Consider the following 15,811-nt stretch of genomic DNA (forward strand, 5'->3'; position numbering starts at 1 on the left):
ACAAGAAGGCACTCAACATGGGGAACTGCGCGTTTGGGGGACCTTATTTATCATTGTTGTCGTGTAGGTAAAGGATAACTACAATGTTAATAACTTTTTCCTTTTCTTTATGGTCTTGACACATTGATCAGACTGGATTCAGTTTGTGGCAATCCTCCTGCCTCTGCTGCCCAAGTGCCTGGATGATAGGCATGATAGCTCATGCTCCAGAAATAACTCTCTTTGTTTTTTGATTTTTTTTTTTTTTGGAGGGGGTTGTTTTGGTTTTTTTGTCTCTTGATTTTCAAGACAGGATTTCTCTGTGTAGGCCTGGCTGTTCTGGAACTTGCTTTGTAGATCAGACTGGCCTCAAACTCAAAGAGACCCACCTGCCTCAGCCTCCCAAGTGCTGGGAATAAAGGCATGTACTACCATGCCTGGCCATCAGAAATAACTTTCTTAAAATAAAATTGCTTTTTAAAAAAAATCTGGATTTTTAAAAATCTTGTCTGTGGTGGCTCACACCTGTAACTCTAGCACTTTGGAGGGAAGCTGAGGCTGAATGTGGGGGATTGCTGCAAGCTAGAGGCTAGCCTGGACTACATAGCGAGCCAGGGCCACAGTATGAGGCTCTTTTTAGATAGAAAGGAAGTGAGTGGGGGAGAAAGGAAGGAAGAGAGAGAGAGAAGGGAGGGGAGGGATAGGAGGGGAGAGGGGGGAAGGGAGGGGCGGGGAAGGGAGAGAAAGGGAGGGGAGGGGAGGAATCTACTATCAAACCTGGGCTACTTAGTATTCTGAATGGTTCTGATACAGTAGTCTCTTTATGTTGCCCCCTGCTAACCATCTCCCAAGTGAGCTGAAGCCAGAGTGGGCTGTGGGACACGGAGGCTGGGCTCTGACTTAGTGGAAGAGCTCCCCTCTCGAGCATGCTGGGCCCTGAGTTTGTCCAGCAAGGAGCAAGGCCAGTAGGATATTTGTGCAGAGTGGTGTCAGGACACATGTCATATTTCCCGATCACGGCAATACTTGTAAGATTTACACTCAAATGTGCGGGGGTGGTTGTAATCATTCTCTTTGCATGACAAGCATTGAAGTGTGCAAGTTTAGTTTTAGAGCCAAATCTAAGGGAGCCTGGAAAGCAAGACATTCCCATAATTATTAAGCAGCCACTGACCTTCAGTGAGTTGGTAACCCCTTGATTTAACACAGAATACAATACAATGAAATAATTCCATAAATGCTTTTACATTTCAAAAAGCATTACCACCAATAACTTTAAAATAAGCTACTTTGTTTGGTAAATTTTGATCACTTGTCCATCCCCTTGACAGGAAATGGCCAAAGCAGAGGGCCTGTGGAACCTGTTCTTGCCTGCTGTGAGCGGTCTCAGCCAGGTGGACTATGCCTTGATTGCTGAAGAGACAGGAAAATGCTTTTTCGCTCCAGATGTTTTTAACTGCCAAGCACCAGGTTACTACACATCATTTTCTTTATACTTTGAACAGGGTTTCAAATCTCTTTATTATAAGGAAGTTTTTCCAATACGAAGTCATTCAATTACAAATTTGAGCATAATTTTACAGCTACTTTGAATGCAATATACAGGTGGATTTGAGGTCCTCAGTGGGCTGTTCTTTTAATCAGTGTCATTATGTTAAGATTGCCAGTAGGCAGAAGTAGCCACCAAGAGGACTGGTTATGTGAACGTCCCACTTCCTGGTTGGGGTTGGGTATTTATTTCTATAGCTAGTTAATCTCCCAGTCTCTCCATTGTGTGAAGCTTTCTCCCAGGCGGCTGCCTTTGTTTCTGTCAGGGGCTCCAAGCCATGTTTACCAGAACACTGTAAACTTAATTGGCAGGATTTCCTACCGCCTTTTATTGTATGGCCGTGGTGTTAAGAGGCTGTCCCCAGAAGAGTTGGCACCATATTGAACAGAAGGGCGTATGCAAGTATAGTGGATCTCTGAGAGAGGAGTCCATGTTTAACAAGGTGGCTCCATGCTAAACTGTATGTAAAATTCAGGTTAGTTGATAGGCTCCTGATAGAGCTCATTCCTGGCATGGTCTCCCTTCTGTCTGTACCAGTTTCTCAAGTCTCTGCCCTTCTGCGCTGTAATCAGTCAAGAGGCTATGGTAAGAAATGTGTCCTCGGGGCTGGGGATTTAGCTCAGTGGTAGAGCGCTTGCCTAGGAAGCACAAGGCCCTGGGTTCGGTCCCCAGCTCCGAAAAAAAGACCAAAAAAAAAAAAAAAAGAAATGTGTCCTCAGTGTCTGAAGATCTTATCCCAAACCTACCATGTGGCCATGACACACTGCGCATGCAGTGTGATTTTATATAAAAAGAAATAAACTGGTAATCTGGAAGTTCACAGCTTTCTTCCCTACTCTTCCTAATAAGACATGACCTATATTGCAACCCACTGTGTAGCACGTGTAGTTACACACATGATATTCCTTTATTTATCTTTATCTAACACAGGTCTCATGAAACTACCATTCCCTACTACACGTGACATTCAGATGTTTTCTAGAGCAATGTATTAGTTTTGTTCCATTTTGAGAGTGTGTTAGACATATTCCACTGTGTAGAGTTGTGGCTCAGTAACGTGCCAAGTTCAGCTGCGGGAAGCTTGCTTACAGCCCTGCCATGGTCCTTCCACTTCGTTTGTGAAGTCACTTGTCACCAGCCACTCCGGGGGGCTTTCCTAAGATTGAAATGTCACAAGTCTGATGATTGTTCTGCTTAAATAATACCACGGATTGTTGAAAATTTAAAATTAGTTTTTGACTAAGAAATGACTAAGCAGTTCTCTCAAGCAGAAAGACAAGGAGAACCAAGAAGCCAGGAGTCTTCCTTTCTGAGGTAGAACTGGTGCAGAGCCTGGGATGCTATGTGCTGAGGTGTTTTCCAGGCAGACTAATGGAGTCGTGGCCAGTGTTGATTGCATTCTGCAGGATCCTTAAGCCGGATGATTGATTTCTACCTAGTTGTCCAAGCTTAGAAACATACACACCCTTATAGTTTGTCTTTCTGTTTTTCCCTTCAAAGAGTTGTACAATGTTGTTTATTAGAGTGCTAAAATAGCTATTTTAATTTCCAAATCTGCCACTATAATAAGGTAGGGCCTTTGGGCTGTTTTTTTTTTAAATAGACTTTCCCCCAACCATAAACTAAAAAAAATTATCAATTTCTCAAAGTAAAACTGAAAACTTCATATTCTTTCTCTTTTAAAGAGGATCTCATGTAGCCCAAGCTGTCCTCATAGTTAATGTGTAGCCAAGAATAACCTTGAACTCCTGATCCTCCTGCCTCCATCTATCCCTACATCCAAACGCTAGGATTACCAGTGTGTGCCACTGCTCCCGGCTTAATTTTGAAAAGTTTCAACTCTTTATTTTGTTTGAACTGTAACAGTGACACCAAATTTCAAACAAGCAAAGAAAGCAGTCATCCACTCTGTTGATTGTAACTGAGGACTTCTTTTCTCCTTGCTTAAAAACAATGTCAGTTTGGTATTGATCTGCTAGGAGTTCTGTCTCTCCTGATTCAGTATTGGTATCTGAACAGAGTATAAGGGTATATTTTTAAAGGATGATTTTTAATTTTTTTTTAAAAACGCTATCTATGTGTGTGCATGCCTCTGTGTATGCATGTATCCTGAAAAGGAAATAAGATCCCTGGAGCTAGAGTTACAAGCTACTGTGAACTGCCTGACGTGGGCGGTGGGCACTGAACTAGATCCTCTGCGGGGATAACTCCCAAGCTATTCTTCCAGCACTTGTCAATATAGATCTTGCTTGATTTATAATTGTCATTTTTCATCAGCATTTGAGCAACCATCCTCCAAGTCACAGGAGGTGACACTGAAAATCTTTCTTAAAATCGCGAGAAGATTACAGCAGAATTCTAAGAACATTTTTCAGGACTGGAAATCAGAGGAAAGCACACAATAAACAGAGACCTTTTTCAGCCGTGAGGTAGAGTGGGTGGTGTACTAGACAGCATCCCTCAAGACTGGAGTGGATCGAGTGGATCCTCCAGGGTTTCTGCTTCCCCACAAGACAGGGATTCTCTCTTTCACAGAGGAATGGGATGCACCAATTAAGATCTATCTTAGAGTACACGCCTATAATCCCAGTACTAATGAGGCAGAAGCAGGAATTTGATGCCAGCCAGGGCTATGATGAGAAAACCTGCCCCAGACACAAACTGAACAAACAAGCTCAACTCAGCTGAGTTCTGAGTTCGAGGCTAGCCAGGTCTACAGAGTGAATTCCAGGGCAGCCAGGGCTACACAGAGAAACCCTGTCTGAAAAAAACAAACAAGCAAACAAGCAAAACAAAACAAAATAAAAGATAAAGGAGAATGGCTGCAGCTCAGGGAAGGAGGTCTTTCAGAGGATCTTGCTGAGAACATAGCTCGTGAGCAGTTTACTTACCCACGACTAACAGACTCTCACAGGCAGAAAGCCTGGCCCAACCATGTGCCTGAGGAACATCATGGACACTTAGGAGCCGGAGCTCAGGGCAGAGTGTCAGTTCCTCTCCAGGAGCATGGAGGCACAGCAGACAATCACAGAGTAAGCCAGGAACAGCTACTTCAGTCCTAGCTGAGTTAGACCTCCATAAAGCCAAAGAATGAACTGGGCAAGTGTCCGAGGTTCAGAAACAGTTGAGGAAATACGAACCGAATGCCATGTGATGCACCACTAAGTGCTACACTTAATGTGCACTTCCGAATATCTTCATCAACAGAAACTTCATTTAGAAAGATGTTGTCTGTTCTGTCTTCCTAAATGTGGACTCAGGACTGGTAGTTCCCAAGGTCAAACACTTTGTCCTCCCGTGTAGACACAGGCAACATGGAGGTACTACACCTGTACGGCAGCGAGCAGCAGAAGCAGCAGTGGCTGGAGCCTCTCCTGCGTGGCGATATCACCTCCGTCTTCTGTATGACAGGTAGGAGCAAGGCACGGCCTATCTGCTGTCATCGCCATCTTGAGATTAGTGTGGATGATGGACTGAAGCATCGTGGGTTGTAGTCTGGCTGTAGCCAACTTTGTCCACAGCCAGAAGTGTGTTTATTTTGGGTCTGTTTTGGAATGCTGGCACCCTTACGTGTTCAGCCCTCTCCTTTGGGAGGGCTCCAGGCGTATTCCGGGAGTCTGCTTCAGCACCAGCAGTTGGGGATGTCTTTTAAATTATGTTGTTTCTACAATTGCTGCTCAGCTATTCTGTAACCTAGAAAAACATAACTTAGATCTGTGGAAAGATTGCTGAAACCACAGTGTGGAATGGAAAGCCCGGGCACACTGAAGAGAATGGTGTCGACACACTTGTGCCCTGGAGAAAGTGATTCAGAAGTTCCTTTAAAGATGAAAATTATCTTCTCAAATTGACTTTAGAATTAAATTCAGTTGGGTTTGGTCATAATGTGACCTTTCACTGATGGCCAGATTTTATTATTTTCTTCAACTCTTTATATAATATCAAAGTTCTTTCTACTTGAATCATCAAAAGGCACATATTGAACACCTTCAGAATGATGCAATGACAGTGTTTACAAAGCACCAGCTAAGATCAGGAAATAAGCCTTCCAGCCCCATCTCTGAAAACAGCTCTGGAGCTTTCAAACAAAAGCATGAAGGACCCAAGGCCTCCTTTAAAGGACAGGGGAGGGCTGGGGACATGGCTCTGTCTGTACAATGTTTGCCATGCAAGTATGTGGACCTGGGTTCCATTCCTAGAATCTACAGAAAAAGTCTGATGTTGTAACACACAGCTGTAATCCCAGCACTGGGGGATGGAGGAGACAGCAAGCCCCATGAGACTTACTGGCTGGTCAAGCTAGCCAATCACGAAGTACCAAGCCAACACCAGCCAATGACAGGTCCTGTCTCCTAAGGGAGGAAAAAAGCCTAGGGTAGGCAAGAACCTGAGGAGAAATGACAACTGAAGTTGTAGGTTGTATCCATATGCACACATGTTCCAATATGTGAGCACACACACACACACACACACACACACACACACACACAAACCAAAACTAAGCACAATATAGGAACAAGGAGAGACCTGATTGGTTCCTAAATGCCATACAGTAAGCAGAATTTATGGGTGTTAAAGGCTTTTGTACAGAAAGCGTTCTGGAGACCTAAGTGTTGCGAAGATTTGAATGTTCCAAGTGTGGCCTGGCCAACACTTTCCCAGTAGCACTGACAAGGCACAGAGAGAACTTGTTAGTGACAGTAGAGAAACCGTGCCTGCCTGTAGTTAAAGCAGATTCCCATTATGGAAAGTCAAAGCCAGTGTTTTCATCTATTTTTGGTGATTAGAAAAATGACGAGTCGGTTGCATGTGGACTCCGACGTGAGCTAAGGCCAAGGAACACGGCTAACGCTACACCTCATCCCTCAGTCTTCCCACTCACACAGAACGAATGCTTGCACTGTCTATATCCAAGACCAAGGGGGAACGGATAAGAAAGAAAGATTAAAAAATAAAAATAAAAATCAGCATGCCCCTGTCCTTGAAGAACTCGTACTTTCTGCCTAAGCCTCTTTGGCTAACGACTAGTTTCTGCCCACCTGTAAATCAAGCCATTTTCCTTTCTAGAGCCCAACGTCTCATCAAGCGATGCCACAAACATGGAGTGTAGCATCCAGAGAGATGGCGGTAGCTACATAGTTCATGGCAAGAAGTGGTGGAGCAGCGGTGAGTACTGTCTGTGGGTCTGTCACCCCATTGCATGGCAGTGGGGCGGTCCCACCCACTGCTGTGTGGTCACAGCTGTAACTCTGCCTCTGAAACATCAAGCGTAGAGTCAGTACCAAGAGGAAAGGTAATTGGATAAGTTGTGGGGTCTGAGGTACCCAGTGATGGTAGAACACAGCTCAGCGTGTGTTTGGGTTCAGTCTTAAGTATCAGCGACAATGCTATGTGTGGTACATAATCTTTTTTGACATCACTCTATTTGGTATGTTTTGCTTTTTTTTTTTTTTTTTTGGTTCTTTTTTTCGGAGCTGGGGACCGAACCCAGGGCCTTGCGCTTCCTAGGCAAGCGCTCTACCACTGAGCTAAATCCCCAACCCCTGTTTTGCTTTTATATATAATATAGATAATACAAAAATAATACCCTGCAGCAGTTAATGTCAGGCTTTGTTTACATATTATCTTCATCGAAAGAACTGTTAGAGATTGTTTTAACTTTTTAACACTATTTCTTTTGAAAATAGCATATATGCACACAATGTATTTTGATCATATTTACCCCTATCTGCTTTTTTCTTAGATATTTTATGTATTTACATTCAAATGTTATCCCCTTTCCCAGTTACCCCCTCTCCCATCCTCCCTCCTCCTGCTTCTATGAGGATGCTCCCCCTCCCACCCACTCCCACCTCAGTGCCCTGGCATTCCCCTAAACTGGGGCATCAAGCTTTCACAGGACCAAGGGCTTCTCGTCCTATTGATGCCAGACAATGCCATCCTCTGCTACATATGAGCTGGAGTCATGGGTCCCTCCAAGTAGTGGTTTAGTCCCTGGGAGCTCTGGGGGTTCTGGTTGGTTGATATTGTTGTTCTTCCTGTGGTGTTACAAACCCCTTCAGCTCCTTCAATCTTTTCTCTAACTCTTCCATTGGGGTCCCCATGCTCAGTCCGATGGTTAGCTGCAATCATCCTCATCTGTATCAGTAGGAATCTGGCAGATCCTCTCAGGAAACACCCTTATCTGGCTCCTGTCAGCAAACGCTTCTTGGCATCAGCAATAGTGACTGGGTTTGGTGGCAGTATATATGGGATGGATCCCAGATGGGGTAGTCTCTGGATGGCCTTTCCTTCAGTCTCTGCTCCACACTTTGTCCCTATATTTCCTTTAGTCAGGAGCAATTCTGGGTTAAAATTTGGAGATGGGTACGTGACCCCACCCCCCAACCAGGGATTTGGTCTCCCTCCCCTTTGTTGGTCATTCCAGCTAATCTCATCCCTGTTGGGTCCTGGGAACTTCTTGCTTTCCTGGCATCTGGGACTTGCTGGTGGCTACCCCCAGTTCCCCATCCCCCATTGCTACACACCTCTGTTCAAATTTCTGACCCTCTGTATATCATCCCTGTCTCCTCCCATACCTGATCCTGCCTCCCTTTCCCCCTCCCCCTCCTTTATTCCTCCCAAGTCCCTCCCTCCCTCTACCTCCTGTGAGTATTTTGTTCCCCTTCTAAGAAGGACTGAAGCATCCACAGTTTGGTCTTCCTTCTTCTTGAGTTTCATATGGTCTCTGAATTGTCTCTTGGATATTCTGAGCATCCAAATGCCTGAAGAGGGCATCAGATCTCATTACAGATGGTTGTGAGCTACCATGTGGTTGCTGCAAATTGAACTCAGGACCTCTGGAAGAGCAGCCAGTGCTCTTAATTTCTGAGCCATCTCACCAGCCTGTGGTACATATTTTATTGCCTAATTTTTTTAATTGAAAAAGAAACTTTGTATATAGGATAGTATATTTGCTCACTGGTTTTCAATACTGGGCCAACAAACATAGGCAAGCTCTTTAGGAAGTTATAAAATTAGACTCTAAATAAAAATGATTTTCAAAGGCCGGTTTCCAGAATATGCACGATGAACCCAGCGTGTATTTGGATTAATTTTCTTTGGTGACATCATCAGAGCAATTTGCATGTATAGGAATTTACCAGGATGTGTGAACATCTTTATGGCTTTGGCCTTTTTCTTTAATTACCATTCTTTCTTATATGTTATGTTATAAAATCACTTATAAATTCAGAAATAAAAAAAGTAAGTTTTGTTATGATTATTTAAGCATTGGAATTTTACAAAAAATTCTTATTAAAATTTAAATAATTATATATTTCTCTTAGCATAAGTTTCTTTATTAATTGGTTTTAGATTGCCAGACTCACAGCATGATGTTTCTTTTTTTTTTTTTAATTTTTTTATTTTGAAGTTGTTTACTCACAGGAAGTTACAAAGATAGTACAGGGTGGTCCTGGGTGCTCATTACCTAGTGTTTTATATTACATAATTACAGTTGCTATCAGATTTGAATAGCTACCACTGCAGCGAAAATGCAAAACACTATCCCCCCAACATACACCTACACACACAAAGACTTCCTCTTTATAGCACAATGCTTTTCTCCCTCCTGCCAAGCTATTTTCCTGTCATTAGCTTTAGTTTCCTTATATTGCCTACTTGTTTGCTCTCTGGTGTCTACTCTGTCTTCCTTACCCCACCCCCACCCCTTGCTCCTTCTTTGTTATACATTGCAACAACAGTGTTTGGTATTGGATGGTTGAAGCTCAGTGTAACACAAATATTTTATTTGAGGAAGAGACAATGTGTGTGTGTGTGTGTGTGTGTGTGTGTGTGTGTGTGTGTGTGTGTGTGTAAGCAAAAAGCAGAGACAGAGAGCAGTTTTATATTTAAATGGTAAAAGAACTGGTTGGCTCTGTAGGACCCTCAGAATCAAAAGGAATTTCCTCCACATTCCGTCTCTGTCTTCTCCAGGATCCGTATTTCTTGGCCACTTTCACGATATAGTTTTTGAAAGAGGCCCCCATGAAGACATACAGGATGGGGTTGAGGCAGCTGTGGAAGAGCGCAATGCTCTCGGTGACCTGGATGGCAACATCCATGCGCTTGCTCATGTCACAGTTGGTGATTAGCAGGTAGATGGCATCTATGGCTTGGCAGAACTTGACAACGTTGTAGGGCAGCTGAGTGACAATGAAAACAACAACCACCGCGAGCAGAACCCTGAGGGGGCGGGACTTTTTAATGTTGGGCATCTTGATGAGCTCCCTAGCAGTCATGGCATAGCACACGCCCATGATGAGAAAGGGAACCACAAAACCGATGAAGATTTCCAGCATCTGAATGGATGCTTTCAGGGATGTTCCTAGGTGGTGGGGAAAGACGGGCGTGCATCTAGCATTCTCATTCACCGTGTAGAAAACCAGCTGGGGGATGCTCAGCAAGATGGCAGCTGTCCACACACAGCAACAGATGATCCAGCAGGGTTTCCCCACTCCTGATTGGCTGGGGGCCTTAGTGATTGCCCAGTATCTGTCAATGCTGATACAAGCCAGGAACTGCATCCCGGAGACAAAGTTTACCGTGTACAGGGCCGAAGTTACTTTGCACATCATTTTGCCTAGAATCCACCCATGAACTGCGTTAACTGCCCAGAAAGGCAGCGTGACCAGAAGCAACAAGTCTGCTACAGCCAGATTCAGGATGTACACATCGGTCTTGGTCCTCTGTTTCTTGTAATAGGCATAAATCGCCACAACTATGGAGTTCCCTGCAAGTCCAATGACAAAGGCGACCGTGAAGAAGGCAGGCAGGAAGACTTTCGCAAACTGCCTGACCTCTTCTTTTATGCAGATCACTTCATACTGGCTGTAGTCATGAGTGTAGTTCATCTCGGTGTCCTCATAATCGTACTCCACTGACTGGTTCTGCTCCAGAGCCATGGCGCCAAGCTGCACGACGAGAAGAACACAAAGCACTCACGTCAGCATGAGAGGAAGCAGCTTCTGCCCAGCATGTGGCTTGTTCTTTTTCTCGAGAATAGATTGTGGCTGTCACATATGTGAGCCTAGCTCTCACTATGGAAACTTCAGTGAGAACCACATGGAGTCAGTCCCCCCATCCTTTGCTCTCATATATAGGAACTGGAGTTGGCCCATGGTCAACAGACAGTATCCCAGCCCTTAGTCATTAAATCCTGGACAAACGTGAAGACTCTTAAGTAATATGAGTTGTTGTTGGTGTGTGTGTGTGTGTGTGTGTGTGTGTGTGTGTGTGTGCGCGCGCACTCGCACGCACGCATGTGTGCATGTACCTAAAGGTTGAAGTTGCTAGGAGTCATTAGATTACTCTCCCCTCATTTGTTGAGGTAAGGTCTCTCAGTTGAACCCAGAGCTCACCATCAGGACTATTCTGACTAGCCAGCTTGCTGCAGCCATCCTTTGCACCCTGTAAGTGTTGGGGCTGTGGATGAGCTGCAGTGGCCACCCCTCATTTACACGCATACTGGGGATCCAAGTGTTAGTCTGCACACGTGTACAGCAAGCACTCTAATCACAGAGCCGTCTGCCTAGCCTAGTTTTTATAATGCAAAATTTAATCAAAGAGCAGAAGATACATTTCAGTTTTATAAATGTTACTTAAGTCTTGTGAAGTATTTCTACAACAAAGTAAAAGAAGTTGTTTTACTTGAAAAATGTTTTCATTTTTATTCTAGAGTTACTTATAATTTTAATTTAAATAAGTTAGCGTGGCATTGGCACAGAGTCACTGGTTGACTTTGCTACAAGAAAGCCTCCTTAGCCAGCTTGCCTCCTAAGCCTGTCACACTACTTGTGTCCCCGGTCCCTCTAAACTGAAAACTGGCACCGTCTTTAACTTCTCAATTACCTAGATCCCTGGGTTCCAGTTAGTCTGCACGATCATTGGCAATCCTCCTGCCTTAGCCTCCTCAGTGCTGGAATTACATGTGTGAGCCACCACACCTAGTTTGGATATCAGATTTGACCATGCACGCGCATGCACACACACACACACACACACACAGATATACACATACAAACACACAAACACACCACACTTAATGCTCCTGTCTTCCTATCTGGAATCTGACTGTTCTTTGTCCTTACCAACTGTTTGTCCAAACCATTCTTCTTACTGCCAATTGATATTGTGCCTCTAACTTGCCAATCTACCACAGTCTCGCTTAGCTCTTTGCCTGGAAGGCTCTTGGATATACCACAAGCTCCTTGGAATGACATCCAAGGCTTCCTCCGGCCACCGCCTCCTCCCCATGCTCCACACAGTAGTCAGTAATGGGCTGAGTTGTCAGCTGTGGCTGACACACTGCCGTGACATGCCGTGCCTCTCCATTGCTCTCGCTTGTCAGCTTTATCCAGTTTCCTCCCCAGAAGACTCTCAGTCAGAGCTTTGACTCCATCCTGTGGAGAAAATGTATTTCCAAGCTCTAAGTTCTCTGGAGTCTGACAATTTGATTTCTGGTTGTGACCAAAGTTTCATTAGCATACCTGGTACACTCTAGCTGTTCACTAAATATGTGTCAGGCTCTAAACGTTTTCCCACCACATATAAAGCTGTTATTGCAGAATGGGTGGACCACGTGTTTCCCATCTCGGTCTGGGGAATCATAGCTGGCTAATAACACTGCATTGTACAAGAAAAGCTTGCACAGAATTCACAAGTTTAATATAAATACTATAATGACTTTCAATATTCTTATAGTTTTATTTCTAGCTTCTCTATCTTGGTTTGACTAATTTTGACCCTCAAAGAATTTCAGATCTTACAGAATCAATCATGAAAACAGTATTTTCAAAACAGTACAGAAAAGAATATTCAAATTTAAAAAAAAAAAAAAGGTCTTTAACTTGCTAACTCTTCTTTGAATGAGTAAAGCAAAGTGTGAGGGTTCCCCTCAGGGAAGGTGCTCCGGCCTGGAGATTTGCTCTATTGTGCAGTCTCTAAGGCGGCTCAGAAGCTCTGTTAAGGAGACTTCTGCAGCCTCCGTAGTTTATGCATTAATTATTAACACAGTATAAACTTGGTTCTTAATTGTTATCCAGAAGCCTTGGACTGGATGATGGAAAGCAATAGAGCCGAATAAAATGTAAGGGTGACATTTGAGAGTAAGGATGACTTCCTAACAGTGTAAGAAAGTTAGAGTCGGAAGAGACTTTGCAGAAAGCACCCTTCTGCAGATGTGTAGGGAGGCTTCTAAATGCTCTTTAAAATCATTTTTTTTTTTTTTTTGGTTCTTTTTTTCGGAGCTGGGGACCGAACCCAGGGCGTTGCGCTTCCTAGGTAAGCGCTCTACCACTGAGCTAAATCCCCAGCCCCTAAAATCATTTTAAAAACAAAAACAAATTTATTTTAAAGAGCCAAAAGCAATGACCAAGTAAACCCTGTCTGCTCCCTGACAACATTGTACAAACCCGCAGTGGTGATGCGAAAAGCTCTTCTTGGTACACTCACGTGAAGTGTAGAGCTGTTCTTAATAGCTCTTTGTGGGACATGTAAATGTTTAAACTCGCCTGTACCAAGTCCCCCATCCTCCACTAAGATAAAAATACAAAATCTTTGGGCTTAAAAAATCAGAAACGCATATTCAGGTCAAAAGGAGGGGGAAAAAAACCCGAAAGAACCAACCTGTTAAGCTGGAAGAGCTGCCGTCCAGAGCGCAGAGGAGATCAGAGGACCTCCGTGACCCAGGCAACTCTTGTTTTCAGTTTTACACCCCGCCTTTATCTTGGATCCAAGCGAGCTTTCCTGAAACTTAACCTCCGGAGCACTTGATTAAGTGCTCTGCGAACCTTCCTGTGGCATGCGTCCAAATTCCTAAATGTCCTGGATACAGATGGAAGGAGTCCCAGCTCTGGCGGCCAAACTGCAGGATCGTCCGTCCGTTTCCACTCAGCTGAAGGAGACAAGAGAGTGCCTGTGGCTCACCAAGCCCTGGTCAGCCACAGAGAGACACTGAGAGCATCCAGTGGCCACAGGCCCTGCCCCAGGGTGGGGTGTGGTGGCGGGGAGGGAGGGGGAGCTCCAGAAATACTTGACCAAGTTATTTTGTCTATGAGAGAAAAATAAGATGATTTTAACCCATAAAGTTATGTTTTTGAAAAACCAAATCAGCCAGTTAAGCAGGACTTACTGTTTGCGTACAACACGATTTCAGTTTCTTATTTTACTGGGGCAGAGCCCTGGCTCACTGCAGCATTCTCTGTGGTCCAAAGTGTGCGTTTCTCGAGGCTTTCTCTCCTTTTCTTAGAATCTTTCCCTCAAGGACCAGTCATGAACCATCCAACTCCTGTGTGTGGAGAGGCTGCTTTTCCAGGCTGCCAAACAAATGCACCTTAGAAAGGAAGAGGGTTTCACGCAGACGAGATCCTCGGCCTCACCTCACATTTGCATACCATTGCCCCATTTTTCATGCAAAGCTGACCTTAGTGCCCAGCTGCAGAAGTTGTTTTAGACCCAAGCCTTTTCTTTTCCCTCAATGATTGTTATAGTCTGTGTGGATTCATGCAGAAGAAACTCATTAGTATGTGCCTTCATCTTTATCCCCCTCCCCCATATGTCTGGGAGTCAAGGTAGCCTTAACCTGTGTAGCCGCCTCTCTTTAAGGAAGCATCGGCTAAAACAGCTTAGCTCTAGATTTGTGTCATTTGCCGAGGTGTGAGGAATCCACCACCACCACAGTCAGTTCTAAGCATCAAAGTGAACTGACTGAAGGAGAAGTTACTAACAGGCACATAATCTATCTTCTGAGCAGGCGACACCATTCGTTTCCTTTGTTAAGGATCGTAGGTGTCTTGCCTGCCTACTGTCCTGCAGTCAGATCTGCTGAAACTGGAGTTACAATTGTGAGCTGCCACATGGGGGCTGGGGATTGACCCCGGTCCTCTCAATGAGCAGCCAGTGTTCCCAACTGCTGAGCCATCTCCAGGCCCAAGCTAGTACAGTTTTAACTAGGGAGATACAAGCACATCCAAGAACAGGTAAAGACAATGTAGGGTTATGGGTAGTTCAGCTGGTGGAGTGGCCTAGCCTGGGTTCAGTTCTCAGTCCCCTGTGAGCAATACTGACTCATATCTGGAATCCCAGCATTTGAGGTTGAGGCGTGAGTACTGTGAGAGCAGGTCTCAAAAGAGAGAGGAAAGAAAAGGAAGGGAGGAGGAGAGGAGAGGAGAGGAGAGGAGAGGAGAGGAGAGGAGAGGAGAGGAGAGGAGAGGAGAAAAATACATGGCACACACACAGCACACACACACACACACAGAGCACACACACACAGAGCACACACACACACACACACAGAGCACACACACACAGTGGACTTCTACTCAGCCATAAAGCAGAGAGATGTCATTTTTAGGGAACTAGATAGAATTATGATCATCTGGGAAGAGGAAGGAGACCAGTGGGAGAGGAGAACAGGGAAGGAAAATGGGGGTGAATATGGTTAGAGAACGTGATTACACTGGACCGTCTGCCCAGGGAATAGTGCTGGCCCACAGTGGGCCAGACCCTCCCAGGTCCATTAACAGTCTCCTGCAGACGTGCCCATCAGCAAATAACAATCAGATCTGGAAAATCTTCCATTGAGACTCCTCCTCAGATGACTGTGTCAAGGCGACAACTGAAGCTAACTAGGATGCTCTCCAAGTGCCTCACATCCCACTCCTAGTACTTTATAATCATTTCCATCTTTCACAGCTGTCTTGCACTCTGTGTGTTTTAAGCATTTATGATAGTAACTTACTCATGATGCCAGCCTGTCAAATAATAAACTCACGAAGCAGTGAATCAGTCAGTTTGAGCAACATCCTCCATTTTGATGCCAGGGCTACAGTTCTCTCTTACGTGTTCAATGTTAGACTTTTTCCATTTTATCGTGCAATCTCTGACACATTTCCGGTATCCCGTGATGCTACCTGCTGTGCAGTCTTAATTTTGCTCTGTGTGTGCTTGAATATGTCTCCTCCTAATCCTTGTTTACCCTACCCTAAGAAACTATGTATTTTCTTATAATTTGGGTTCCTGTCTTATAAACAAGTTGTAATTCTATAATAATCTTTACAGCTTTTGATTTAAAAAAAAAAACCATTTTCTTCAAACGTAAGCCGTCAGGACATAAAGGCATCTGGACTGGGTTGGTGCTCCAGGCACGATGAGTTCATGATGTATGAGTCATGGTGAACAGACCCTTGGTTCTGCTGTGTTTTCATTTCTTCAGATACAACTAGGAGACTTGGTGGTGATGGG

At 44.4% G+C, this 15,811-nt stretch overlaps 2 protein-coding genes across 4 annotated transcripts in view; one reads left to right on the forward strand and one right to left on the reverse strand.

The window, feature by feature from the left end:
• Nucleotides 1-15,811, forward strand: part of Acad11 (acyl-CoA dehydrogenase family, member 11) — a 65,140-nt gene that overhangs the window by 26,221 nt on the left and 23,108 nt on the right. The window contains exons 11-14 of one of the 2 annotated variants that reach the window (XM_087562327.1): nt 1,311-1,449; nt 4,832-4,939; nt 6,596-6,694; nt 13,276-13,677. In XM_087562327.1, the coding sequence (XP_087418453.1) occupies nt 1,311-1,449; nt 4,832-4,939; nt 6,596-6,694; nt 13,276-13,319 (390 nt within the window). In that variant the 3' untranslated portion in view covers nt 13,320-13,677. 2 annotated transcript variants of the gene reach the window in all.
• Ackr4 (atypical chemokine receptor 4) lies at nt 8,908-13,333 on the reverse strand. 2 transcript variants are annotated; one of them, XM_087563737.1, is made up of 3 exons: nt 13,196-13,265; nt 11,659-11,970; nt 8,908-10,482 (listed from the first exon to the last, which is right to left on the reverse strand). In XM_087563737.1, the coding sequence occupies exons 2-3, from the start codon at nt 11,788-11,790 to the stop codon at nt 9,421-9,423; spliced, it is 1,194 nt and encodes a 397-aa protein (XP_087419863.1). In that variant the 5' UTR covers nt 11,791-11,970; nt 13,196-13,265; the 3' UTR covers nt 8,908-9,420.

This window comes from Rattus norvegicus, chromosome 8, assembly GCF_021556685.1.
Source record: "Rattus norvegicus strain SHRSP/BbbUtx chromosome 8, alternate assembly SHRSP_T2T, whole genome shotgun sequence".
NCBI lineage: Eukaryota > Metazoa > Chordata > Mammalia > Rodentia > Muridae > Rattus > Rattus norvegicus.